This window comes from Dermacentor andersoni, chromosome 3 (genome assembly GCF_023375885.2).
Source record: "Dermacentor andersoni chromosome 3, qqDerAnde1_hic_scaffold, whole genome shotgun sequence".
Classification (NCBI taxonomy): domain Eukaryota; kingdom Metazoa; phylum Arthropoda; class Arachnida; order Ixodida; family Ixodidae; genus Dermacentor; species Dermacentor andersoni.
Window position 1 is genome coordinate 122,932,367 of NC_092816.1, and position 26,198 is coordinate 122,958,564.

Genomic DNA, 26,198 nt, shown 5'->3' on the forward strand with positions numbered 1-26,198 from the left:
ACCTTTCCAGAGGGAAGGTAGATGGAATGGTAGAGAGGAGGGGGTACGTAGAGGAGGCATAGATCGGGTAGAACCGACGCAGTCGCGAAACGAGTGATTTAACAGCCTTGCCACTCTTCGCTCGCAGTTACCATACAAGGGGAGGGGATAGGGAAACGCTGATGGGAGAAGGCAAGGAAACGCTACTGCGACACGACAGTGCTTGCGGGGAAACTGCATTTAAGTTCTAGGTACGATGACATGACAACCCCCTCCTCCCCTTCGGACCGCCACTAGCCCTCGCCTCGCTTTCACATTCAAGCTTTCTCTTTCATCCATGTCGCTCTTTCGGAGCCCACCTCCTCAAGATTTCTGTTCCGTGGGAAAGGGGGGGGGGGTATCGTCAAAAAATTTCGGGGGTCATCGACCCCTACGCCAGTGACGTACGGGGTTGGATGACGGGATAAAGCAAAGAAAAAGGTGCTATGCGAAATGCAGGCGTATGATCAGCATGATATTTTGGAGGACTAAATTTTATAATTGACGTAGTGAACATGAAAGTTGGCAGGCTTACTACCGACATGATAAGCATGCCATTTTGGAGGCTTATAGCTTACCACTGACTCAATCAGCATGTTCGACATTTTCGTCCGCCTCGGTAGCGCAGTAGGCAGCGCGTCAGTCTCATAATCTGAAGGTCGTGAGTTCGATCCTCACCCGGGGCAAGGTGGCGGCGAATTTTTTTTCTAGCCGCGCCATCGCATACATTCTTGTTATTTCGCTTCTCCTCCAGCTCTATTTTTTTTTTTTTTCGCTTTTGCCCTCTGTCGTATGACTGTCGGCATCCCTAAAATAAGTCCGAATTTAGGAACGCACTACTGTTAAATTGTGACACATTTAGTGCGAGCATCTTCATATGCGTGACATCGGGATCACTTCTCCTATATATGAAGCAGCAGACGTTAGACAAAATTGTGGGCAGAGGAGGTAAAGATAATGCTGCCAGCCATAGAGAAGTTACCCTAGATCTATCTTAGGCAGGCCTTGTATAAGTGAAAAGAGAAAATTATCGAAAACTAGGGAAAGTTTTCTCCCAATTAAGGCATATGGAGGAATTAAAGGCACTGCAACGTCGCGACGCACGTGACGACCTGTTTTGATTTCAATCACCGCAGATTACCTTCGCATTAGCAGGTGAAGTATGTATACCGTATACTGGAGTGGACGCATCTTGCTGAGTAAACGACAAGGTAAGTTCTGGGCTGGTTAACAAATCAATGCCACTGCGCTATTTCAGTTGATTTTTATTCTAGGCAATTTTGTAAAACGTCTTTTATGATCGAGATATAGTTCTTGCCTCTAACTGTGCTGTTAATGTCTGTGAATATTTATATATGTAACCACGCGAAAAGCGTACCTGCAACACTAAAGAAAACAGCGCAGGAAAATATCAGCATAAACAGACACATGTGTCCCAGATATGACGCACCAAGTAAAAAAAAAAAAAAAATCCTGCAACTACAAAAAAAAAAAAAAAAAAAAAAGACGTGCGGATGAAATGCAGTGCATGTCGACCGTTAGCAGCAAACTAAAAAAAAAAAAACGTCTCGTATTTTTTTCCTGCTAATTAGTAATAAACTTGTAATGCTCAATGAACTAACGGCAGACATGCGTGACCTCGAAATCGGCAGTTTCAGTAGACACGCTATATATCTCGCGTGGCTTTTTTGTTATATTTGGCGGGCTTTCCTTAACGCGCCGAAAATTGCAAAACTTGAACTAGGTTTGCGAAATATTTTAGAGGCATTAAATGATTATGATTTTTGTTTCGGGTGACAATTGGGGGTTTTGAACAAGATGACGCACTAAGGAAACGTCCACTTTTATCTGTTGTCACTGTAAGGGGAGTCCCTGGAACAGCAGTGTTCTGAACCGGAAGGAATAATCATTGCAGAGAGTTCACGGCTTTACTTTGAGGAATGCAACAATAGCCCCTTTTTTCCCCATGAATAGCGACGAGCAGCTAAAGCTTTCGCGCTGCGCTCGCCCCTCCGTAAAACCAGTAGCCAGCAAAGTCAGCATCTCGCTAACCTCGCCTACCAGCCCTGTGAAAGAGCACCATGGAGAGCACAGATAAGTCACGTGACACTAAGCGCTTCGAAATGTACGCCATTTTGGAGGGCATTCACCATGCCAAGGAGGTCCACAGCGGAAAATTAAAGTTGGGGCGTTTGGAACCGAAGCACTCTTCAACACAAATAAATCCGTGTACGTGGCAGCGAAACCTGTGATAAACTGGCCAATAATGCCAGCGTCATGCTGCGCTTCCGGCTGCTCCAACAGCGTGACCCGGGGCAAGCGCCTGTTCCGCATCCCCTTGAGCGAGAAAGACTCCGCTCGGCGCGAGGTGTGGCTGGCGATTATCAAGCGGCAGGGATTTGTGCCGACGACGGGATCACGTCTCTGCGAGGTGAGCGTTCCGATAAACCCTGACGAACTTGACCCCGCAGTGGCTGTTACTTCTCTGAAAAGCGCGAGCCGGCAACATAGAGGCCTAGCTTTCGGCGACGCTCTCGATGTATGTTTTGGGGTTCCTTGTTGAGTTGTGTATGTACTGTTTAGTTGTGCTACCCTTTCATGGGCGTGTGTCGCTGTATTATGATGTCAACACGCTACTGATATTGACTGTTGCACGCGTTCTTGTTAACTTCATCCTCTCCATTGCACCGACCTGTTGAGCGGCACATATGACTCGTGATAGTTTGGAAACGTGGTCGCTTTCAATCTTTCTGGATGACACCGGTAGGTTGCTTGGCAACAGGTAGCGTGAAACTTTTGAGCATCGTAAACACTGCGGCGCTAGAGAAGGAACAAAGAAAAACGTGAAGGGTTTATCTGAACGCGCGTGGCCGTTGCCTTTTACTGCGGGCCATCCTTCTATGAATTGTTTTCGAACTGTGCCCGTGGTGACTGCAGCGGGATAGCGAGCGAATGCTGTGATAAACGAAGCCGGTCGTCGCGGAAGCGTTGCGTGCGTGCGTTGTCATCTTGTCTTTCCTAACGGTGGAGACACCGGTGAAGCTGTTCGCTTCGACATTTTACTACGCTTTTGTGCTTACTAGCGAACGTAGGGATCCCACTAGCAAATAAAAATTTTGGCCAACCATCCAAAAATATAACAAGTATTTTTAAGACACCTGCGATGTCGGGCCTCATAAAAAAAAGAAGAAGAAAAAAAGCCTGGAGTAGGCAGCAACCTGGCAGTACATTGCAAAGATTGCGGGTGCTATTCGGATTTGAGTAATGCAAACATTCTGCGAAAATATGCAGATTAGCGAACACGCGAAATCAATGAATCGTGCAGCATGCCTTCAGTTAACCTTTTTGATGAAGATGACAAATCTTTAGACAGTTCATTCAGTGGTACTTAAAATGAAATCTTGCGTAAGCATCTCGTCCAGATTTCCTTCTCTTTGCGTAGCCCCTTCCTGGAGCACTTGCAGTGCTTTGTCATCCATGTTCTTGCCTTGTTCCACTCTTTCACAAGTCTACCAGCAGGCCTGCGTCAATGCCTGTCTACAGATTGACGAACTCAAAAAAGTCTGCAGGGCATTCGTGCAAGTGTGTACAAACACAGACTGCTGGGACATCTTTTGTTTGGCCACTGTTGGTCACTTTAGCCGTGTATGGTATTGCATAGTTTGTACTACAGCACTGCCATATGCCGAGAATGCATAACAATGCACTTACATTTTTCTTCCAAATAAAATAGAAATGCCATGTTGATATTAGTTAAATCTTATGGCGCATACAACTGGTCGTTTTGGAGTACTCTAGCAGTGGTACGAAGGTTGCGTAAAACAGTTATAATGCTGTCTTATGAAATAAGTGGGTATGGTAGCGATTGCATGGCTTTGCTAATCCCTGTGGAGCTGTTTTATGCTTGTGGTAAAGCTTGGTTGCTGTCTCACATGACCTTTATAACTCAATCTAAGCACTATGAAATGATCAGTGAAATATTCCATTAGTGTGATGAGCGATTTCTTTATTAAGCATTAAGGCAGATCGTGACAGCAACCTTTTGACAACAGTCCTACGTAAATTGCAGATATAGCGGCAGAGATTTTGTAAGCAAGGCCTGGCGGTTGACCTCCGCATTGGAGGCCCAGGACGAATGCATGGTAACACTCTTGAAGACCATAGTTCACATCCCAAATTTTGATACTTCTGTAATCACTCTTCTCATCATCTTGTACTTTCTGTAGGAGGCAGTAGAATTTGTGTGCCTGTGGCCAACATTTGTGCAGTACACTAATGGTGTGCATAACTTTGAACTGAGATTGAAAAGCTACAAAGGGACAGAACAGTCATTCACAGCTTTCAAAACATTTTAGGCTAGCATAAATCATGTCACCTTCCTGGGAGCTGCTATTTAAATACACGGGAATGACAAAATCATTTTACTTGTTATTACTGAACCAATTTTGATGAGATTTGTCACATTTAAAATCGTTAGTTAAAACCTATTCAAGATGGAAACAGATTTCCGATTTAGGCCATCTACACCTTTACATAGTTTGGCAGCGATTGGAAAGAAGAAAGGAAACCAAGCATGCTGGAACTTCCAGTGAGAACTGATATAACTTTACTGTGAACTGCATTGATTAATTAATTGATCAATAGAAGAAGCTTATTGCTCTTCAACACAAAAAATTAAATGAGGATATCCATAGTTGAGGAGAATTGTCCAGCCCTTAAATGTGCTGCTAATTTGTGGATAAAGCTTTGACAAAACTGACCTGAACTGTGAGGCAAATGAGTTTTGCAGAAATCTTAAATGTGATAATAGCCTGAAAGGGATAATTATGGCTACGGTGACTGCTCCTGCAGCGATTTTGTGACTAGAACCATGCTTTCGGTCTTGGTTTGTATCTGCTCATGTCTCGTATAAGATATATGATGGTGCAGCACATTGTGTTGGCTAAACTTTAACAAATTTTTAAAAAGCGTAAGGGGATGCAACTTTTGACTCCACAGTTGTTGCAACATGCCGAATCATTCTCGTGACAGGCCTACTGTTCATTTTGTCACCTGCCATAAAGTTGCCCTTCCACGAGCAAAGGCAAAAACTCTGTTAACGACTGTGTTGTCTGCAGGACCATTTCGAACCGGACCAGTTTGAGCAGTGCAGGGCAGACGGGCGTAAGCTGCTCAAACACAATGCCGTGCCAACCATCCCCGGATCTGCGATACCCACAGGTCAGAAGAGAGGACGGCGTCGGAACAGGCGGGCACCAACTGCAACCAAGAGGAGGCGCTCACCGTCGGACTCTGTGGATGGTCAGTGGTGCATTGCTCTGGGTTTTCATTCCTGATTAAATAAGTGGTTGCAGCGCCCAGTGCAAAGTCTTCTGACGAGACAGAATTAGCTTCTACAGTCAATGACGGGCCAAGAATGCAGCCACTCAAAGGGAACATGCACCCCTGTGTATGCATGCGAGACTTTTAGATAAAATATATCATTAAGTATATCACAGATACAATCTTAAGATGATAGGTTATCCTGTGTCTCTCTCACGTCCCTGTCTTACTGAATTGCACTAAAGGCTTTGCCATTATGAGTAAACCGTACCAACCAGCCGAAGAATCAGCCATGCTAGGTTACAGGTATCATCAATAAAGTCCAGCCCTGTCTTTAGTGTCTTGCCACCATTTTTGCATAAGTCTGTTCTTGAAAACCATTTACAGTGAATAGTATAATCGATTATCCTAATTTGAAGCATTGAAAAAAAAAGGGGTTACCTCTGGCTGCCTCTTAATTGGATCAGAATTGTACTTTATTCTTGCAAGGTCTGGGAGGGACTCCTGGTGAAAAGCTACAATAAATAGCTGACTGGGTGTGGGGCCATTAAGTACAGGGCACATGACAGCTGGGAGGCATGAATAAGAATAACGCACAATTGCTGATAAGGAAAATTAGTGCAACAAAATGACCACGCACAAAGGAAGGGAAGTAAAAAATGAGTGCTTGTCTTTGACTTCCCTTCCTGTGTGTGTGTGGTCTTTTTGTTGCACTAATTTTCCTCATCAGCCGTGCAAGACTAACTAGTAATTCTTCTTTAGTGGAATGAGCTTGGAAACATAAACACTAGTGAAATAATGTGTTATGTAGCATATTAATGGACATGAGTTAAAAATACGGAAGAAATATAAACACCCTTGTACAATTTTCACAAAAAACAAAAATACAAGCAGAAAGGCAAGAATATGTACCAAAGAAAGGTAAAAAAATCTGTATTAGAATGTATGCAACTACAGACAGAAACAATCAACATTTTTAACCAATGTGTCGGTTGCTTCACCATAGAATAACAAACACATGAATGATGAAAGTTAATGAAGCATTGAATAGAATTTTCAGCATTGTACTCTTCATTAAAGGGCCCCTCACCAGGTCCGGCCATTTTGAGCTGACCAGCACAGAGCACACATTGCGCAATAACGATCGTGTCTGCAAAGTATTACATTGCTACGCGCCGCGGAAAGACCAGAAATTTCAAACTGAACGCTGTTTTTCCTTCTCCTTGCGGCCGCCGCTCTGCAAGCTGGATGGTGACGTCATGTCCGCAGTGTGACGTCGCTCGTGGTGATGCGTGACTTCGAGAATTATTCAAGACAACATCTGTTATCTGTGTGATCTGTTGCTTAAATTGACGAATTGAAGTTTAGAGAAATAATAAAACACACAAATGGAATGTCTGCATGTTTTTTGTATTACTTTGCACCGAAGCAAGAGAGAGTACTTCCGCTTCGTCTACTTGTTTCCACGGTCGTGCGGTCACATGCGCAGGTACCAACACTATGCCATTTTCTACCATGTTCCGGCGCGTTATTATGCTCTGCGATCCGCTTGTTCTGTCTCAGTATTTGTGTAGCACTGAATTATACAGCTAGTCATGTTTCCTTGTGCACAGCGGGCAAAATCATGCTCTGCACGAACAAGACAACAGCTCGCGCACAACGCCGTCAGCAAAAGTGCGTAGCACCGAAAGAAAACAAAAAAAAAACAAAAAAGCAAAAGAAAAAACGAGGAGCAAAAAGAAAGATATGAAGGCGGGGCCTGTGTCTTATGCGTCACTCGATCCTCGAGGTCCGGTATGGGAGAATGCAGGGAAGTAATTTTGCTTGCGTAGGCTAGACGAGGCGAGATGAGAGAGCCTCTTGCTTGGAAGTGGAGCTCACCTGCTGAAATCATGGGTTCGCAGCACCGAAATGTTTCCATCTTGGCTATTACTTAGCTGATTTGTTTTGCGGCAGAACGCTCCCTAGAGGACACGTAACAACTTCCAGCGTATAACCAAAATTTGCAAAGGGGCCTAGTGAGGGGCCCTTTAAATGTCACTCTAAAGAGTATCTGTTTAATTTAAAAGTTCCACGTCCATAAGGCACAATATCTATTGGTGAGACAAACCGTAATATCGATGGTTTAAAGCTTTCCTTGAAGTTCTCGTTTGTGGTCTCCGCCTATATAGCGGTGCTCCGCCGGGAGTCACCTAGACCACCGCGCGGGTCCGAGGATCCGAGTCCCTCCGGGGGACGATCAGCTCAGCTGCGTGTGTAGCGTGTGCCCGAAGCGGACGCTCGTTCGGTCTCCTCTGGGAGCGAAACAGAGCGCCGCAAGGAGAAGGCCCAGAGTACAAGGAAGGCGTTTATTGTACGACCACCTTGGCGTTCAGGATATCTGTATACACCCCTTTCGGCGCGGGGCTCGTGAGCCGAAGCTCCCGCAAGTCAAGGGGTGACACTCGGTATCTCAAACGCGCGGTAGCACGCCGCTATACGGGAGGATGGCTCCCAACGACTGTGCTACCAGGGCAACGTTCTTTCAGCTCGGGGTAGCCTCCGAGGGCGACTCGGCGCAGTACGACCGCGCACGTCAAGTGAGCCGCGTCTCTTTGGCGTAGCCTTCAGAACAGGAGCAGCGAATAGGTACGCAACTGCCTCGGGTCGAGGACCTTCGGCGAGACCGGCCAACCAAAGGGATGACCGGGAGAATCGGAAGTCAGTACGCACCGTTTCGCTGTCCGAGAGCTTCTCCCCGCGTTGCCGCTCCTCTGTCGACTTGAGTCGCCAGGAGAGGGGGAACGCGGGTTCCCACCCAAACAGACCAATCGGGTGAGCCCCTGGACTGTTCGGGGGCGGACAGCAGCAAGTGTTTTACGGTCCCGCTGCCGTTCGGTGCCCTCGGAGGAACGAGTGAGAGGGAAAGCGATGGACCGCGCGCACGAAGTTCGAAAGCGACCTCGCCGCGCTGCGGCTCCTATGCCCAAAACGTGTTGCGCTATGGCGCTGCAACGAAATGTGCTACGCAGTCCCCACACGTTTTAGCCAACTCTTCCTTTTACAGCTTAGGCCAGTGTCATCATGCAAGCCCTTGTGTGTCGCATTGTCTTATCGAGCGATCTGGTGCGATTGGAAATTGCACACGGCCCTGTGTGACAATTCTCTGTATAAGAACAAGCCGTTCATGGCCATAAAATGAGTTGTCTTTCTGCTCCTGGACCCCTGTTGCTCGTCTGTGGTAGTTCATCTGGCGACGAGGGTGGGATCACCGTGACCTAGCCTACTAGACACGACCACTGACAATGTGGCGGCTCAACAAGGCCACGCTGCTCCCGGAGGTGTCGTTACCATAGGCCAGCAAGGGACCCGCAAGTTAAACAAGTAATATTTATTTCTCCTACCAAGCCATGGCCCTCCCGGCTTGGCAGACTAGATGAGTACAACCCTAAGATCCAGAACTTCGAATCCTATGTCGAACGATTTAGCGTTACGTCAAGGCAAACCAGATGAATGAAGAGAAGAAACTGTCTGTTTTCTTGACAGTAATTGGTACAGAAGCATATGAAATTCTCAAGAACTTGGTTGTTCCATTGCTGCCAGGAAACAAGACCTTCGTGGAAGTAGAAGAGCTCTTGCAATGCCATTACAGCCCGAAGATGTCTGTAATTGCAGAAAGGTGCAAATTCACCCGTTGAATGTAACTTGACCACAAAAGTGTTGAAGATGTCCTAGTAGAGTTGAAGCACCTCGCCTGGACATGTAACTTGGGTAATTTCTCCTGGACGCACTACGCGATAGACTGGTAGGTGTGATTCGAAGTGAAGAAATGCAGAAGGCATTGTTGATGGCTGACGCACTCACCTTTGAAAGGGCATGCAATATAGCTCTTGACAGTGAGTTGTCCGCGAAGCAAACAGCTGCAATAGAAGCAGGAAGCTGGACAGAGAGCATAAATGGAGTGAAAATGAAAACTAACGATCATGAGCATAGTGACCGTGACCCAGCGAAGGAGAAATGTTCGGTGCGAAACAAGGCCAAGGAACAAAAACGTTATCACTGCGGCAAGACACATGTGCCAGAAAATTGCTGGCATAAGAACTACTCGTGCAAGCTACGTTCAAAAGTTGGACACCTTCAAAACGACGAGCGAAAGTCAGCTGAAGGCACATGCAGTAATGGAATCGTCAGGGGAAGACGTGCACACTCTGTACAACTGCGCAGTTGACACAGCAGTGAAGAATGGTTATGTAGTGACTGTAAACGTGGAAGGCCAGCAAGTGTCAATGCAAGTGGACACGGGGGCCGCAGTGACAGTTTTACCTGAAGGTGTGTACAAAGACAATTTTTCACATGTAAATTGTGAACCAACTCAGATTGTTCTAAAGACGTACACAGGCGAGAAAATGGATGTCGTAGGGCAATGCAATGTAACCACGACCTATGAAGGGCAGAGCGCTGTTTTGCCAATCATTGTTGTCAAAGAATGTGAGCATGAGTTACCTGTATTGCTGGGAAGAAGCTGGAATAATTAGCTTCGGCTGAATCAGAAATCGCTTTGCAATGTACGCAGTGATGATAGAGTAGATAAGATTCGCGCGAAGTTTCCAAGTGTGTTTTTGCATTCGCTCGGTGCCATCGAGAACTTCGAGGCACAAATTGTTTTGCAACTGGGTTGTACGCCGGTGTTTTGCAAAGCACACCTGCTTCCTTTTTCTTTGCGTGAACAAGCGGAAAAACACCTCACTGAGCTTGAAAGCCCAGGTATTGTCATGCCCGTGAGTAGAAGCGACTGGGCAACTCCACTGGTTCTGGTCCCAAAGAAGCAAGGTGATCAAATACGCCTCTGGGGTGATTATGAAATCACTGTAAAGCCTGTGCTTAAGATAGACCACTACCCGCTACCACAACCAGAGGTATTGTTCACAACTATTTGCTGGGGCAAAGTATTTTGTGTCTTAGATTTGTCACCGGCATGCCAACAAGTGGTACTGAGCCATGAATCAAGACAGATTCTGACAGTTAACACACATAAGGGACTCTATCAGTATAACAGACTTTCTTATGGTATAGCCAGTGCCTCTGCTTTGTTCCAGTGTTGGTTGTTACATTGATGATGTCATAATTGCAGGCCCGAATGTGGACGATTGCCAACAAACACTCGAGTGGCTGCTAGGCAAGCTTTCGGAGCATAACATTATGCTAAAGCTTTTTTCCAAGATTCACTCTCGCACCTTGGTCAGTGCCGATGGCATCTACCTCACAAGAGAAAGTGAAGGCAATCCTGCATGCTCCTGAGCAACAAATGTAACCGAATTGAGAGCATAGTTAGGGATGCTAATTTTTTACAGCAAGTTTATGAAGAATGTGTCACCTGTCGCAGATCCAATGTACAGATTGTTACGAAAGGGAGAGTGATGGCTGTGGACGAAACAGTGTAGTAATGCTTTCAAAGCAACTACGCATCTGTTTGTAAACAGCTGTGCTCTTACCTATTACAACACATGCAAACTGCTCGGGTTGCAATGCGATGCGTCTGCGTATGGCGTGAGAGCGGTTATTTTTCACATGCTGCAGAGTGGAGAAGAGCGTATGATAGCTTTTGCTTCGCAATCTCTGACGTCAGCCAAGAAAAATGCTCGATGTGAAAAAGAGGCCCTAGCGCTCACATTTGGACTTAAGAAGTTCCATAAGTTACGTTTTGGTAGAAAGCTTATGTTGTACAAAGACCATCAGCCACTCGTAAGCATCTTGGGACAAAGTAAAGCGACCCTATTGCAAGCAGCAGCCAAACTGTAAAGATGGTCCTTGATAATGTCGGCATACCAGTGTACGCTTAAGCACCGAAAAAGGGCTGAAATTGAAGTGGCTGATGCTCTGTCTTGTCTGCCTTTACCATCTTGTCCCAAATATGGGAGTTCAGAAGTGCTTTGCGTATTCGAAAGCACTCCGTTGAACTCTTCAGACGTAGCTAAGGTCACTGCACGAGATGGCAAACTGTGCAGAGTCGTTGAGTTCGTGCGATATGGCTGGCCTTCAGAGATTCCTAATGAACTTCAGCCATACTATGTTAGACGTCCAGAGCTATCGCTCGAACAAGGTTGTGTCACGTGGGGCACAAGGGTGATTGTGCCAGATGCATTGCAACCGGCTGTGTTGTCTTTGCCGCATGAGAACCACCCAGGCACCTCAAGGATGAAGATACTGGCTAGAAAGCTTTAGGTGGCCAGGGCTCGACAAAGCCATAGAAGACTACATACGAATCTGTCGGGTTTGTCAAGCCGTGCAGCCGGCCGCGCAGCCTGTACCATTACACCCTTGGCCTTATCCGTCCAAGGTTTGGCAAAGGTTGCATGTTGAGTTTGCTGTGAAAGGACAGTTCAACTTTCTAGTCTTAGTTGATGCCTAATCTAAGTGGATTGAGGTCTGGCTAATGACCTCAACCATCACAAGCCAAATTATTTTCAAATTTCGAAGCGTTTTTGCGGCGTACAGATTCCCAGACGAAATTGTGAGTGATAATGGGCCTCAATTTGTATCAGAAGAGTTCGAGCACTTCTTAGCTACACACAACGTAAAACATACAAGAACGCCGCCCTATCGCCCGATTTCGAACGGGGCAGCCGAACGTCTGGTGGAAGCCATGAAGCACACATTACTGATACAGTTACTATCGGATGTCTCGCAAAACAATGAATTGGTGCAAGCAGGATTAGACATCTTTTCGATGAGCTATTGAGACACTCCTCATAGTGTGATGGGAAGCACTTCTTAAAAGAGGCAACCTAAGATAAAGTTGTCATTTCTCAAACCCAATTTCCAGCAAGATATGCTTCACAAACAGCTGAACAGCAAGTGGTAGAAAGATAAGCACCAAGGTGCCAAGCATGCATTCCGAGTGGGTGACAAGGTATTTATTAAATGTGTTCGCAGTGAAAATGTGGCTTGGGCAGATGGCATAGTTACGCATATTGTGAGCCCAGTGACATATCTCGTGAATGGGGCGGATGAAGTACGATTTCTGTACGCTGACCACTTGCGTAACTCCTTTGCGAGACCTGTTTCAGCTCGACCATTGCAGCTACCTCCTAATGCGATGCGCCTGGCCGAGCTGCAACAACCGCCATATCAAAACCCTGTAGTTACCCCTACAAGACTTCCTATGGATGCCGCACAACCCATGGAATCAGCATTGCGTAACTCTACGCAGAGTCCAATTCCTTCTGCTTCAACAGGCTCTCCGACAACGGCACCTTCAGCGCCTTCACACAAGGACTCGCCCCCAGCAGAGCAAAGCACAGAAGTTCCAAACAAGCCAGAAGTCATGCCTCGAAAAAGCGGCCGTGCACGATGTCCGCTAGATAGGTTCAGACACGAGGACTTTAAGAAGCGAAGTGCAAACTTAAAGTGGGAAGGAGTGTCGTAGGGCAAGCTCTTGTGTCGTGTTGCCTCATCGAACGATATGGTGTGATTGGAAATTGCACACGGCCCTGTGTGAAATCGTACGATTCTCTGTATAAGAACAAGCCGTTCTTGGCAATACAATGAGTTGTCTTTCTGCTCCTGGACCCCTGTCGCTCATCTGCGTTAGTTCAGCCATGAGCCTCATTTCTTACGTTGTGTTATTCAAAAAGTCCAATGTTAATCTGCTTTATGCGTTACATGGCCTGCCCAACTCGATTTCTTTTTATTAATTTCATCTATAAAATTGGTTGCACCTGTTTTCTCATTGATATGCTAGCACTTGTGGAATGCACTGATCATGTATGTTCTCTCTCAGTGATATTGGCAAGCTGCCATTCGCGACTTGAGAATGCATTCCAAATACTCTGCAAATAGTTTTTGATCGTCTGCGGAATGACTATTCTTGTTGAATTTTTCGTGTCCTTGCAACTGTAGCTAATCTTCTTCTGAACCGAATTGTTAATTGGAGCACTGATGATTCAAACGTGCCAAATTTGAGCTAGTAATTCCGACTGATTGTTTGGTGCTGTCACAGCTCCATGCATTTCGATGGGGTAAGGCTCCTTGTGAATTGAATGCATCAGGATGTTTAGTGACTATATTGAATGAAATTGCCCCCTTGTGATTGTACCTTATCCGCTGTGGTGGTATAGTGGCTTTGGTGTGGCACTGCTAAGCCCAAGGGCATGGGATCAAATCCCGGCTGCAGTGACCGCATTTCGATAAGGGCACAAATAAAAAATGCCCATGTACTGTGCATCGGGCAGCTGTTAAAGAGCCTAAGTGGTCAAAATTAATCCAGAATCCCCCCTCTGTGGTGCGCCACATAATCATATCTTGGTTTTGGTACATAAAACCCTAGAATTGTTTATCTTTTTTTGGCTACATCTTGTTGCAGAAAAAGCACGCTCATCGAACTTAAATTTGCAGTGCTGCTTTTTTCACCATGAAAAACTTTAGTACATGCAGTAGTTGCTTTCCCTCGTGCCACCATTTGGTGTGGCACAGGCTGTTGCAGCATTTCTTCATACCCTGTACTATGTTCCCAAAATGAAATGAGACAGGGAAACTTTGAAGTAGAACACCGCGTATGCACAAGAACTTCTTGGGTGCCATGCGCTACAAATCTGGTCGCTAAAGGTGATACAGACGCTGTTTCAACTGCACAAGCTGAAATTACGCCAGTGGCACACACACTGGAGGCGATGGAAGCAAGAACACGTGCATAAGTTAAGATTTAAGTGACGCATTTCATTCCACGAGTGTAGTACTGTCACTGTCATGCTTAACCTGGATATGCCTTAAGCACTTTCTTGCTTCTCCCTTGTGGAGGCTGCTGGAGATTTCTTGTTGGGGTGCCTCAAATGTGCTAGCTTAGTGCCTTCCAAAGCATTTTATGTTTCCTCTTACAGTCCCTGCTTCGTATAGTTGTGTCAATATAGGTGTGCCTTCACTGTAAGCGGACACATTGGGCTTGTTGGTGCTTACTTAATGACATACTGTAGCATAAAGGCACACCCACAGAGAAAGAGACGTCACAGGCGCAGCTAACAACTTTGCATGCGAAATTGTTAGTTGTACCTGTGATGTGTCTTTGCAGGTATGTCTTTGCACTACAATATCGCCCCTATGTGTCTTCAATGTTTTGGACAGGTCTGACAGTGGCTGTGCTGCCTAGAACCACATGATCCTGGCAAAGCATGTGCAGCATTGGACTGGAAATTCTGATGTGGCTCTGTTGTTGCTTTGCATGCTGTTGGCTTTGGTTTAGTTAGTCTCGACTTTGTTAGGAGCATCGACAGGGTCATACGGCAAATAATCTGCATCTTGATCCATATTTGGTAGTGTACATTGTGTACATTGGATGAGACTTCTTTGAGCTGTGATGCCCAGCGACTGAGACGTCCAGACAGATAATTGAGCAATGAGAGCCAGCATAGGGCACGATGGTCTGTAACCACTGAAAAAAAAAAAAATTGTCCAAAGAAGCAAAGCCAGAATTCGATGACAACCCCTGCTAAAGCCAGGCACTCTCCCTCGGTAATGGAGAAGTTTCATTCTTACCATGAAAGAAGGCAGCTGGTACAGGTGATTACCCATTCCTTGCCGTGGTGTTGTAGACCAAGCTCAGACCCAATTTCATGGCCACTGGTATCATTGCAAAGTTATGTAGATGATGAGTCGAAATAAGCCAGTAGTGGTAATGTAGTAAGCATATGGATGAGGTCAGGAAAAGAGGCTGCGGAAGTATTGTGAATAATGTTATGAAAATCCGGATGTCTGGTTGGGCACAACACTGAAAATTGTTCCCCTGCTAGAGACTTTTGAGGTCTGGTTAAACACCAGCATCACTGACCAACAAGATGATGTTCTTCTGTTATCTTTGGAGTTTTAATGACACGTACCTTCCTCCATGCACTTATTGTGGCTTAGCTGCCTTGAGCACCATCTTGGTGTTCGTTCATTACAAGCTCTTTTCACACTTTCGCAGATGGAGATAGTGAGGGTGAGGAGGAAGTGGACTGCTCCTCGGGACCCGAGGCAGCAGAGGCTGCTCACGTGGCGGAGTCAGCAGAGACATGTGGCGTCTCTGACTGGGCTGATGCGCTGACATGCAAGGCCCTGCAGATCCGCTTGGCAGCTGGCCAGCGAGGTTATGCGGTTGTGCGCGAGATGTGCCTTGGATTTCCTTCCGAGCTGCAGCTGCGGCAGTGTGTGGAGGCACTGCCTTTTGAACCTGGTAAGGAAGAGACGAGCACACTTAAGGCTCCCTCGGTGATGGCACTGAAATAGTGCAACACCTGTGCCATTAGGCAGGCAGAATGCATCCTTTGGCGATGATTATCTATGTGAGTGCGATTAGCATTCGTGCAGTGGTACGTGTGTAATTTGGTGATGGAGAGCTCATTACTGCTAGATATTTTAGTAATGTATTTATGTTATTTAGTTACAGAGTGTAAGTTGTCGGTTTTGGCAAATATCCAGTGACCCAAGTTTGACCACTAGGTCAAGCAGCAGTCAGCAGCAAGTTGTCTATTCTGGCACATACCCAGTGGCTTAAGCTTGTAGGCAACTTGGGTCACTAAGAAGAGCGACATAAAGAGTTGTTGTAAAGGCAGCTGTTGAAGCGACGTGAAGTTAATCGCTGCATATCAAAACTCTTGAGCATCAGCATCAATATCCAACATGATTTACATGCGTATCGGTGGCTAATCGGCCCGATCTTTGCGCTTTATGAAATAGTTGCTGCTTTTGTTGTCGTTCTCTCTTTCTATGTCACATTATTTTGATCAGTCCTGTCGACCCGGACAAACCTTGTATCAACAGGTGGTCCCGGCCAACGTGGTGCCGTTCTGTGAATTGTGGTGTTCAGGCGCTGTGCGTACGATCCCTGAATTGAGCTGACATTGGGGAGCGACCACAATGACAAAGTCCGCTGCCATGTCAGCCAGGGCAGCCTGTCTGTGGTTCCCTCGGGGCTCCTTTTGTGCCGAAAACGAAGGGAAACGTTCGCTTGGGCAGCATCGAGCACAAGGGATTCCGCAGCACTTGCGAGATGTGATACTGTGCGAGTCTCTACACCAAATATATTGAATAAGAGCCGCTGGATAAAAATGCAACATGGATGAGTCGTGCATCCACTAATGGAGACATTTTGCAATCGTTAAATGCATGTATTTCTTTTTGCTTTCCGGGCTGCTGTTGTTGTAATTGGGGGTGCGGGTTATATGCGGAAAAATACGATATAGCAAACATAATTATTGCACAAAATATGTTCACTCTACCAGTAGTTCGTTATAATTGGATTTTCACTCAGAAATGCAGTGAAATCCCATTAAACTGTAGTTGGCCGGAGCTCGGAAAAAGTACGTACTAAACGGTAGTATTGCTTAACCGAAATAGCAGGAGATCACCCACTTACCAGTGAAAAACAAAACTCAGTGAGAGTGCGATGAAAGAACAAAAGCATGCAGTATTTATTCACTTCACACGACGAAAGTCTGTTATTTTCGTTTGATGCCGAGGCGGCCTAGCAGAGACGACAGCGGCCTCAAACTTACTGAATGTGTGAGCCAGCCCCCTTTTCTTGGCAAATACTTGCACTGCAGATTCCTTGTTGGTGTTGCATATTCTTTCTGCACGTGCGCGGTAGCACTGCATAAGTCGCAGGGCGCCTTTTTCATAGCAGGGTGCTGTTCCCGTCGTGATAATTGCATTTATGAGGCTGACGTAATGCGCAGCTTCTGCCACTGCTGGGCCTGAGTCGCCCGTGCTGTCGCTTTCCTTGCCATCCTCGTCACTGTAGTTAGGCGACACTTTGGCAACAACTGAGGTGGCTGTGGCGAAAAGTCGGACCTCATAGCCGACATCTTTTCGCAGTTGCAGTGGTGCTGCCGAGCAACTTCTTTGCACTCCAAGTGCCACACACCGTTGTCAACAGTAGATCCCTGTCGCGTGTTAGTGCCTACTTTTTTGCACCACATTTGATAGCACGAACGATGTCCAATTTTTCTTCTATGCTGAGCACCCACTGTTTCTTTATCGTAGCTCTGGCATGACACGAGTCCCAGCTTGCACATCATCACGACAGTTTCTGGCACGGTGCTGAAATGATGTTGATGTGGCTTCACACACAAACGCACGGGGCACTCGGAGGCTGCTGTTCCAATCTCTGAGGCTTCTTATTCTGCCGGGCCACCGATGGGGACAATGCACCACCGCGATTGCCCGACGAAAAGTGGAAACACTGCATGTTAACCGATATACACGCAATTAGCTGGTACAGTTTATGCGTATACAAGATGCATTATGTTCAATGGCTGCTGAGTCAGGGATTTGACTTTACTACTTTCAAAACGAAACGAAACAGGTACAGTTTAACGAGGTTTTACCGTTAAACTGTTTACCGTTTACAGTGTTTACCGTTTAACAGAACAAGGTGCTGAAGAGCTTTTTTATTCCTGAAATTGTTGTGCACTGCTCTTGCACTAGTGAAAGTCGGTTATTGAGCCTTGTTTCTGTAGTGCTATCAGTACACTGGCACTCTCTAAGTTTGACAAGCTGTAGGAGAGATCTAAGGCCAATCTCCTTCCATAATTAAGGTGCTTCAACAAGGCCGTAATACTGAAGACATCACTGGAAAGCACAGTTGGAGGCTACCTGGTTTCTCAATTCATCGAAGGCCTCCATTCCTAGAAGTTGTCCCAGCTCAACAACTGCTTCATAAAATATGTTTTCTGAGACATCTGTGTTGTTATAGCAGCAGACATCCCGTGTCTGTCTACTGTTCACAAGGGTTTCATTCACGGCCTGCGTCTACAAGGCATGAGCTGACGTCTTACGCTTTGTCTTGGTAGACATTCATTAGGCAGGAAGATATCCGAGCTTTGGGAAAGCAGTTTTTCGTTCCTACAGGCTTGACCGTCTTCCATAATGCCTTCAGTATTTTTGTTCTTGGGCATATTTTAAGCTAGATTCCTGGGACACGTCCGTGACTGTTAGGTTCACCAATTCGCAGAGATCATAATGTTCCACAATGCCTATTTCTTGTACAAATTGCCATTCTTAGCACCCTTGGTGAGTAATTGCATCATTAGTGTTGATGCCAGTTGCTTAGTGGCAATGTCAATCTCAACTCCCATGCTCCTGATCCCTCCTTCTGCCTCTTTGTGCGCCAAGATCGCATCCTATACTGTTGCAGCTTGCTCTCTGATGGTCCTGAATTTTTTCTTGTCGTTCCGGTTAACCTTCGTTCCACTGTCCTGGCACAGCTTCCCAAAATGGCAACGGTGGGACATCTTAGAATTTCACACACATACCGCCGCGCATGCTCATGTTTGTACAGTAAAACCTCGTTAATTCGGATTTTGTGGGACTGAAAAATAATGCTAAATTAACTGAATGTTGAATTAACGATGGTATCAAGAAAACAATAAACAAATGCTTACTACATCAACACGTTTTTATTCACTGAATATATCGGCAAGTCCTGTTTACATTTTGCACAAAAGCAGTGTGGAAGCGGCAATTCTTGTCATCTCGAGACTGATTAGCGCTCGCAGCGGTGAACGACCAGCGATACTTGATTGACCGGGCCACACGGAGAGCAGCAGCAAATGGGGCTCTGGACCGAGGGCTCCATCCTCTCGGACTTCATTACCAAATAACAAATAAAGTTTTCTATTATTACCATGGTGATGCAAACTCCACTGCTGCGTGTCGGTGGACACTTATGCCTTTCTTGCTCTTTTACGTCGCACATTTACGCCGCTCCGTGCTCGCGAAGCTCTGAAAGTTCTCCGAATTAACTGATGTGTGCCCAAATGTGTCTGAATTAACGAGGGTTTCATTGCATTAAATAATACGTACGCCTGCTGGTACCAAAAAACGAGACCGAATTATCCGATTTTCCAAATTAACGAGGTTTTACTGTATTGGCCTGTGATGTCTCACTTAGCGCACCATTCCAAAAGGACTTCTTGGGCAAGTTGGTGCTTAGATTTCCTTAGTTGGTGCTTAGATTTCCACCATTACATAGGCTCTTGCGACTTTCGCCAGTGCTGGAAAAGGCAGAGAATACTGCTTCTTGATGTTCCATACAAACTATTTCACTGTGTTGGCCTCATCTTAGCCTCTTTTCTTTACACGCCTGTATGAACAAGTGGGTCGCCATTGCCACAGATTATGGGACGCGGTTCGCCATTACTCGTGCACTTTCCACTAGCTGAGCTACCGATGTCGCAGGTGTTTGCTGCATAAAGTGATATTCCAGCACGCGGCTCCTCGCCAGCTCCTAACAGACCAGGGCTGGCAGTTCTTGTTAAAGATGATCGATGACATTCTCAAGTTTTGCTCGATACAACATAAGTTGACTACAGGCTACATTACACTGACGAATGCTTGACAGAACGCCTACCAACATGTTTCCAAGGCAAGTGCATGCGCTTCAAGGAATGCAGTTATCTTGTTCACACAATGGTGTTTTTGCCGCTCAACCTTGTCATGTGGAAGGACGCATGCAAATAGTGATTTCTGCATATGTCGAATTTTGTATAGCTTTTGCTTGATGTTCTACCCACATGGGCCCCAAGTACATGCTTGAAATGGTAGAAAATTTTGGAAACTCGGAAGTGTCACGAAATTATTTTGTTAAATCGCAAAAAAATCATTTTCAATGGAACTAAGATTGGGAAATGAAAATAGTTCATTACATCGTGGATTTTGTTAAACCTAACCCATTCTGTAACCCTAATGGTCCACCGGTTATCAAACCTACGTATGCATTTCATGACCTGCCCAGCTTCATTTCTTAATGTCAATTAGAACATCTGCTATCCCTGTTTGCTCTCTGATCCACACCGCTCTCTTCCTGTCTCTTAACGTTACGCCTAACATTCTTCGTTCCATCACTCATTGCACGGTCCTTAACTTGTTTTCGAGCTTCTTTGTCAGTCTCCAACTTTCTGCCCCATATGTCAGCACCGGTATAATGCATTGATTGTATACCTTTGTTTTTAATGATGGGAAGCTTGCAGTCAGGATCTGACGATGTCTACTAAATGTGCTCCAACCCATTTTTATTCTTCTGTTAATTTTCTCATGATCAGGGTCCCTTGTGAGTAATTGACCTAGGTAAATGTACTGCTTCACGGACTCTAGAGGCTGACTGGTAATTCTGAACTCTTGTTTCCTTGCCTAGCTTTTGATCATCATCTTTGTCTTCTGCATATTAATCTTCAACCCTACTCTTGTACTCTCTCTGTTAAGGTCCTCAGTCATTTGTTGTAACTCATCCCCAGTGTCAGGATGGAACTGAACAGGACAATGTAATTTGCAAATCAAAGATTGCTGAGATATTCACCGTTGATCCTTACTCCTAAGCCTTTCCAGTTTAATAGCTTGAATAGTTCTTCCAAGCACGCAGTGACTAGCATTGGAGAGATTGTGTCTCCTTGTCTGACCCCTTTCTTTATAGGTATCTTCCTACTTGTGGAGAATTAAGGTAGCTGTGGAATCTCTGCAGATGTTTTCCAAATTATTTAGGTAAGCCTCCTGTACTCCTTGATTACGTAATGCCTCCATGACTGCTGGTATCTTTACTGAATCAAATGCCTTTTCATAATCTATGAGAGCCATATAGAGAGGCTAATTGTACTCTGCAGATTTCTTGGTTACCTGATTGATGGCATGGATGTAATCCATTGTAGAGTATCCCTTCCTGAAACCTGCCTGTTCCCTTGGTTGACTAAAGTCCGGTGTTGCCCTTATTCTATTGGAGATTATCTTTGTGAATACTTCATATAATACTGGAAGTAAGCTAATGGGCCTATAATTTCTCAGTTAAAAAAAAAAATCTGCATACGTAGTGTGCCATGGCCTGAGACCATTTTTTCTCTCTTGCCTGCAATTTGAATTAGAGCTGTCTGATGGCTACACCGTTCTGTTTCACGAGTCTTTGAACGACTACCATCAGAGAAAACATGGACATGCATTGGCGGTACTGGAGCACAATGCCCGAGCGTGTAACTACGAGATATTGGATGTCGGTGTTCATGGAAAATTAGACTGCCGAAGACCTTAAACAGAACCTTCTGGTTGCCTTGGCAGATTTGCTGCTGGCGAAAACTGTCTAGCTGTCTATGGATTGCCCCAACGTAAGCCTAAAGTGTTTCAGGGAAATGCAGGAATACCTATAGCAGAACCATCAATTTCAGTGTTTGGACCTGGGCACTTGCGGACAGTATACAATACATAACGCTTACAGAGCAGTTCTTGTTGCCAGCAAGTGAGGCATAGAGAATCTTCTTTCAAGCCTCAATGTCATTTTTCGTGATGTGCCAGCGCGAAGGGAAGACTTCTTTACTGTGACAAGTCAAATGAAATTTCCTCTCAACTTTGTTGCTCATTGCTCGGTAGAAAATGTTGCTGTGGTCGAACATGCCATTGCACTGTGGCGTGACGTGAAAAGGCACGTGGAATGTGCAAAAAAAGAAAGAGGTGAACTTGCCACAGTGTGCACCATTTATACACACTGCGACTTTTCCCAGGACCCACTGTTGGCCAAACTGAACTTTTCTCTTGGCATTGCGATGATTTTGAAACCATTCCTCACGGAATGTCGCGTGAGGAAACTTCTCGTGAGATCCATGAAGTGCTTAGTGCTGACAGCTTCCACAGGAATTGTCGGCATACTCAAAATGGACCTCGTGGACTCGGAGAAACTTGACATTGGGCATGCTGCTGAACAAGTAGTCAGAGCCGCGAAAGGGAGCGCCAAGGACAAATTTGCCTTCAGGATGCAATGCAAACAGTTCCTTATAAGTGCAACCAAGAAAATTCTGGAAGAAGAGCCCGCTGACGTACCATCTAGTTAAGAACCCGTCTCCGCGGGGGCTGGTGTGTGCCTGTCGGTCGGCACCATTGTTTATTGGTTTTTGTTTGGTTGCATTTCTTTCTTTAAAGCGAAGCTTCTTTTGCCTCTTCCTTCGACTTTCCAACTGCTGCTGCTGTGGCTGCTGCTGTCTGGCACACCACGTCGGGGGGTGGTTCAGAGTGTTCGTAGACATGACAAGGGCAAGCTGGAGAGGAAAGATGATGCAAGAAGCTTGTTTTCAGCCCACCGTGTCGAATGTGCACAATGTCCTGTGGAGCTACCTTAGCATTGCCACATTAGCCTTGACAGCTGTAATTATCAATTAACCCCATTCAAAAGCATTGCAGAAACTGCAGCGCTTCCCTTTCTACTAACGTGCGAGTCCAGAGGGGACATAGATAGAACTGTAGAGAGGAGGAAGGGAAAAGAGGCAGTTTCCTTACAAGGGAGGGAGGAAGGAGGGAAGGTGACATGAAAAGGCAAGGAAACCCTACTACTATACAACAGTGGTTGCGGGGAATCTGGATAAACTTAAGTTCAAGGTACGGTGCAGTACGTTCCTACTATTTCTGAAATTACGCAGGGTGTGCAGAAGCAGAGCTGCAATAATTAAAGAAAATCCAGGCGACACTACTGAAGCGGTCGACCTTCAAATCAACACTTATGTGCCCGGCACGATAGCTTTTCGGCTATGGCATTCCTAGAGGTCTTTGATTTAATCCTGACCGCGGCAGCAACATTTTGACGGGAAGAAAATAGAAAACGAACGGGCACTTAGATTTTGGGACACATTAAAGAACATCACGGTGTCAAAATTAATCCGGAGTCTGGCACGACGGCATGCCTGATAATCTGATTGCGGTTTTGGCACGTACTGCCCCATAGTTAAATTCAAGTTGAATACTTCTGCCACGATGCGATTTGCCATGTGAGGCAATGGCAATTCTCAACCCTCTCGGAGGTTATGAAATATGGTGCACAACAATGTTTCAAGGAAATGCATCTCCCTGTGTGTTCTGTTTACTACACAGACAAACAGCAGTGGTGCACGTAACGGGATGTTTAACATCAACTCACCCCTCTTGTGTTGGACTAAACGTTGAAGAAATGAAGCTTTAGCCGTCAAGATCACTGCTAATTATTGTCAATCCAACCATCCAGCACGGAAAGCTTCGCTTACACTGATTCCCACAGTGCGTGGAATCTGCACAATTTTTTTGTTTGTTCTTCTGTTCTTTTGTTCCACAATGTTCGTAACATTCAATCCGAAACCAAGAATGGTTGTGCCTGTGTCTCAATCGTTTATTTTTCTTTATACAACTGCATGGGTCCATAACTAGCATATGGCTAAGGATCCAGATGTCTTGTATATTCATCTGAAAAAGTCATTATTATTATTATTATTATTATTATTATTATTATTATTATTATTATTCGCTTTATCCTCGCCAAATGCCTACAAGTGTCTTACAGGTTTCAGGAAAGTCTTAGATGTGCTCATTGCAGTTAGACGATTGGGTGAGCGCGATTCTGTCCTTGGTGAATACAAAGAACTTCTGCAAGAGAAGAAACTCAATCTGCGACAGTTTGATAAACACTCTCTTAGCCTACACGAGTTCTACCTTGAGCTGTTGAAGGTTGACTCGTCCTATGTGCACTTGTGGAAGGTTGTCCGGCTTCTCGTGTTGAGCCACGGGCAGGCAACTGTTGAAAGAGGCTTCCGCATAAACCGTCAGGTCTCTGTCGAAAACCTGAAGGAGATCTCATATGTGGTGCAGCGAATCGTTTGTGATACAGTAAGCAAGGCTGGTGCCGTTGTGAACATTGGAATAACAAAGGAGTTGCATAAATGTGCCTCAGCCGCACACAACTGCTACCGGGCCTACTTGGAGGACAAAAAAAAAGAAAGAGTGATCGAGCAGTCGAAAGCGTCAAGAAGAAGCCACATTGAAGAAGAGATGCGCAGTATCAAGATGAAGAAGAAGAGGCTGGAGGCAACAATTGCAGATTTAACAGCAGATGCCAACAACTACGCTGAGCGTGTAGAAGCCACAAGTTCCATTACCTTCATTGTTAAGTCTAACAGCTTAAGAATAATAGGCCAAAGAAAGGACTCTGCAGCTTGCAGAAATAGATGACAAATTGAAGGGAAAGCTTCGGGAACCTAATCTTGAGTGTACTGCTTGAAAATGGGCCTCTTTTTAGTGTTTGTGTGTGCAAAACATCCGGACTGTGAAGTGAATAAGTTTAAGCAAACTGGCAAAAGGATGTTGAAACCTCCAGAAAACAATGCAGTGAAACCCACAATAAAAAAATGAGCTTATAAAGAAGTTGTGGAAACTTTGGTTGACTGAAGATGTTGATTGATTGTGAAAAATGTGCGTGCTTTTGCTTGTGTGCAGTGAAAGATGTGCTTCCATGGTGTAAAAGCTGTTGTCCTTGAAAGTTGCTAAAAACCCTTGGAAGTCTTTTTCCTTCATACTTGCTCTGAACCTTGAGAACGCTTCGTGCCTATTTGTGTCTTTGTAGTTTTTATTCTAGTGTTCATAGCCACGCATGACACCATGTTGTCCACATGCTTCTAGAACTGCATCGTTTCCCGGCCACGGCGGCCGCATTTCGATGGGGGCGAAATACGAAAACACCCGTGTACTTAGATTTAGGTGCACATTAAAGAACCCCAGGGGGTCGAAATTTCCGGAGTCCCCAATGATCACATCGACAGCGACCACAGTTTTGTTGAGAGCGGTTTCGGTGAGCAGTAGTTCCGTTTCGACTCTGTGCATGTTGGCTGCGTGCCTTCAGAAATGAGTGGTTGCCATCCATGATTGCATCAGTAATGATTGCGGTTATGCCCACGGTGGTTGAAGCTAACAGTAGTTTTGGTTTGACATGTTGTGCACGTTGGCTGCGAGCCTTCATAACGGCGTGGTCGCCATCCACGACTTTGTCGACAGCGACCATGGTTTTGGCCAGAACGGTTGCAGCAAGCAGTAGTTTAGTTTTGACTCTGTGCAATGTGCTTGCTATGTCACAAATGGCGGCAGCTGGACAGGATGAGCGATTGTACCGTTACTCACATGCTGGCATTGAATTCACCGACTACATCACGATGGATGAACAATCTGTTCAGCTCATTCGCAAAAAAATAATTTGGATGTCTGCGCAGTACTTAAAAGCAAGTCATGAATGAAGACGTGGGTCTTGCACTGTGGCCGCACTGCAAGGGCAGCGCAAGGCCTTTGCTGCTGCGAGTGCCAATCCAGCAATAAATGAAGAGAATTGCAGCTTTCACATTGCTTTTGTGTTAAATAGAAACAGGATTTGTTGATCATTCAGTAAGAAAATGCATGCATGCTTATTTATAACCATTTCTTTGTTTTTTGTATGCCCTTGATAATTTGACATCTGGTTGATTTTGACATTTCTTTTTTTTGGCCCTGCAAAATCCGAATGAACAAGCTTTTACTGAACGAGCAAACTGTTATCCTTTGTGGAGAAGGATTTGACTTTTCTCGCAACTGCTGGAAATAGCAATATGAGCCGAGCTGATTTTACCTGGCATGAATGTTTAGTGGTGTTGATGCATTTCGTTGGGCTCAAAGTAGTCAAACTGCCTGCCTTTTACATGCGCTGCCCAAATGCAAGGCTAGCTTCCTTACAATAGTGATGTGCTACGGAAAGTGTAGTTTTAATCGTGGCGATAATGTACTCGTGTAATAATGTAATCTAATGTAATCATGTAATAATGTACCAGGCGATGCAAAGCCACACCTTTGGGCTCGGCTGCTGCAGCACGTGATTGCTCACCCTAACAATGGACAAAGCCTGCCTATTGTATGTATGCGTGCGACACAATGCCTGTAACACCGATGTCTGCCTGAAATCACAGTGTACAGTCGAGTACTGTTAATTCGAACTCAGTTAATTCAACTTTTGGTTCATTTGAATGCACCGAAAAATCCCAGCAAGAAATCATATGTTGCTACTGGAGGAAAACTCGCTTAGTTTGAATGCGAAAGGATGCCCCACTGGTGGCCCC

General features: G+C 45.4%; 1 protein-coding gene and 1 non-coding gene across 4 annotated transcripts in view; both read left to right on the forward strand.

The window, feature by feature from the left end:
* The first annotated feature begins 593 nt into the window (after nucleotides 1-593).
* LOC126538671 (uncharacterized) overlaps nucleotides 594-26,198 on the forward strand; it is a 109,348-nt gene continuing 83,743 nt past the window's right edge. For 2 of the 3 annotated variants that reach the window (XM_055074545.2, XM_050185396.3), the window contains exons 1-3: nucleotides 594-2,449; nucleotides 5,136-5,319; nucleotides 15,275-15,523. In XM_055074545.2, coding sequence (XP_054930520.1) covers nucleotides 2,285-2,449; nucleotides 5,136-5,319; nucleotides 15,275-15,523 — 598 coding nt within the window. In that variant the 5' untranslated portion in view covers nucleotides 594-2,284. Of the gene's footprint in view, nucleotides 2,450-2,746; nucleotides 4,161-5,135; nucleotides 5,320-15,274; nucleotides 15,524-26,198 lie in introns of those variants that run through there. The other variant, XM_072287290.1, reaches the window with a different exon arrangement.
* TRNAM-CAU (transfer RNA methionine (anticodon CAU)) lies at nucleotides 632-704 on the forward strand. The gene has a single exon. It is a non-coding gene; the product is annotated as a tRNA-Met (tRNA).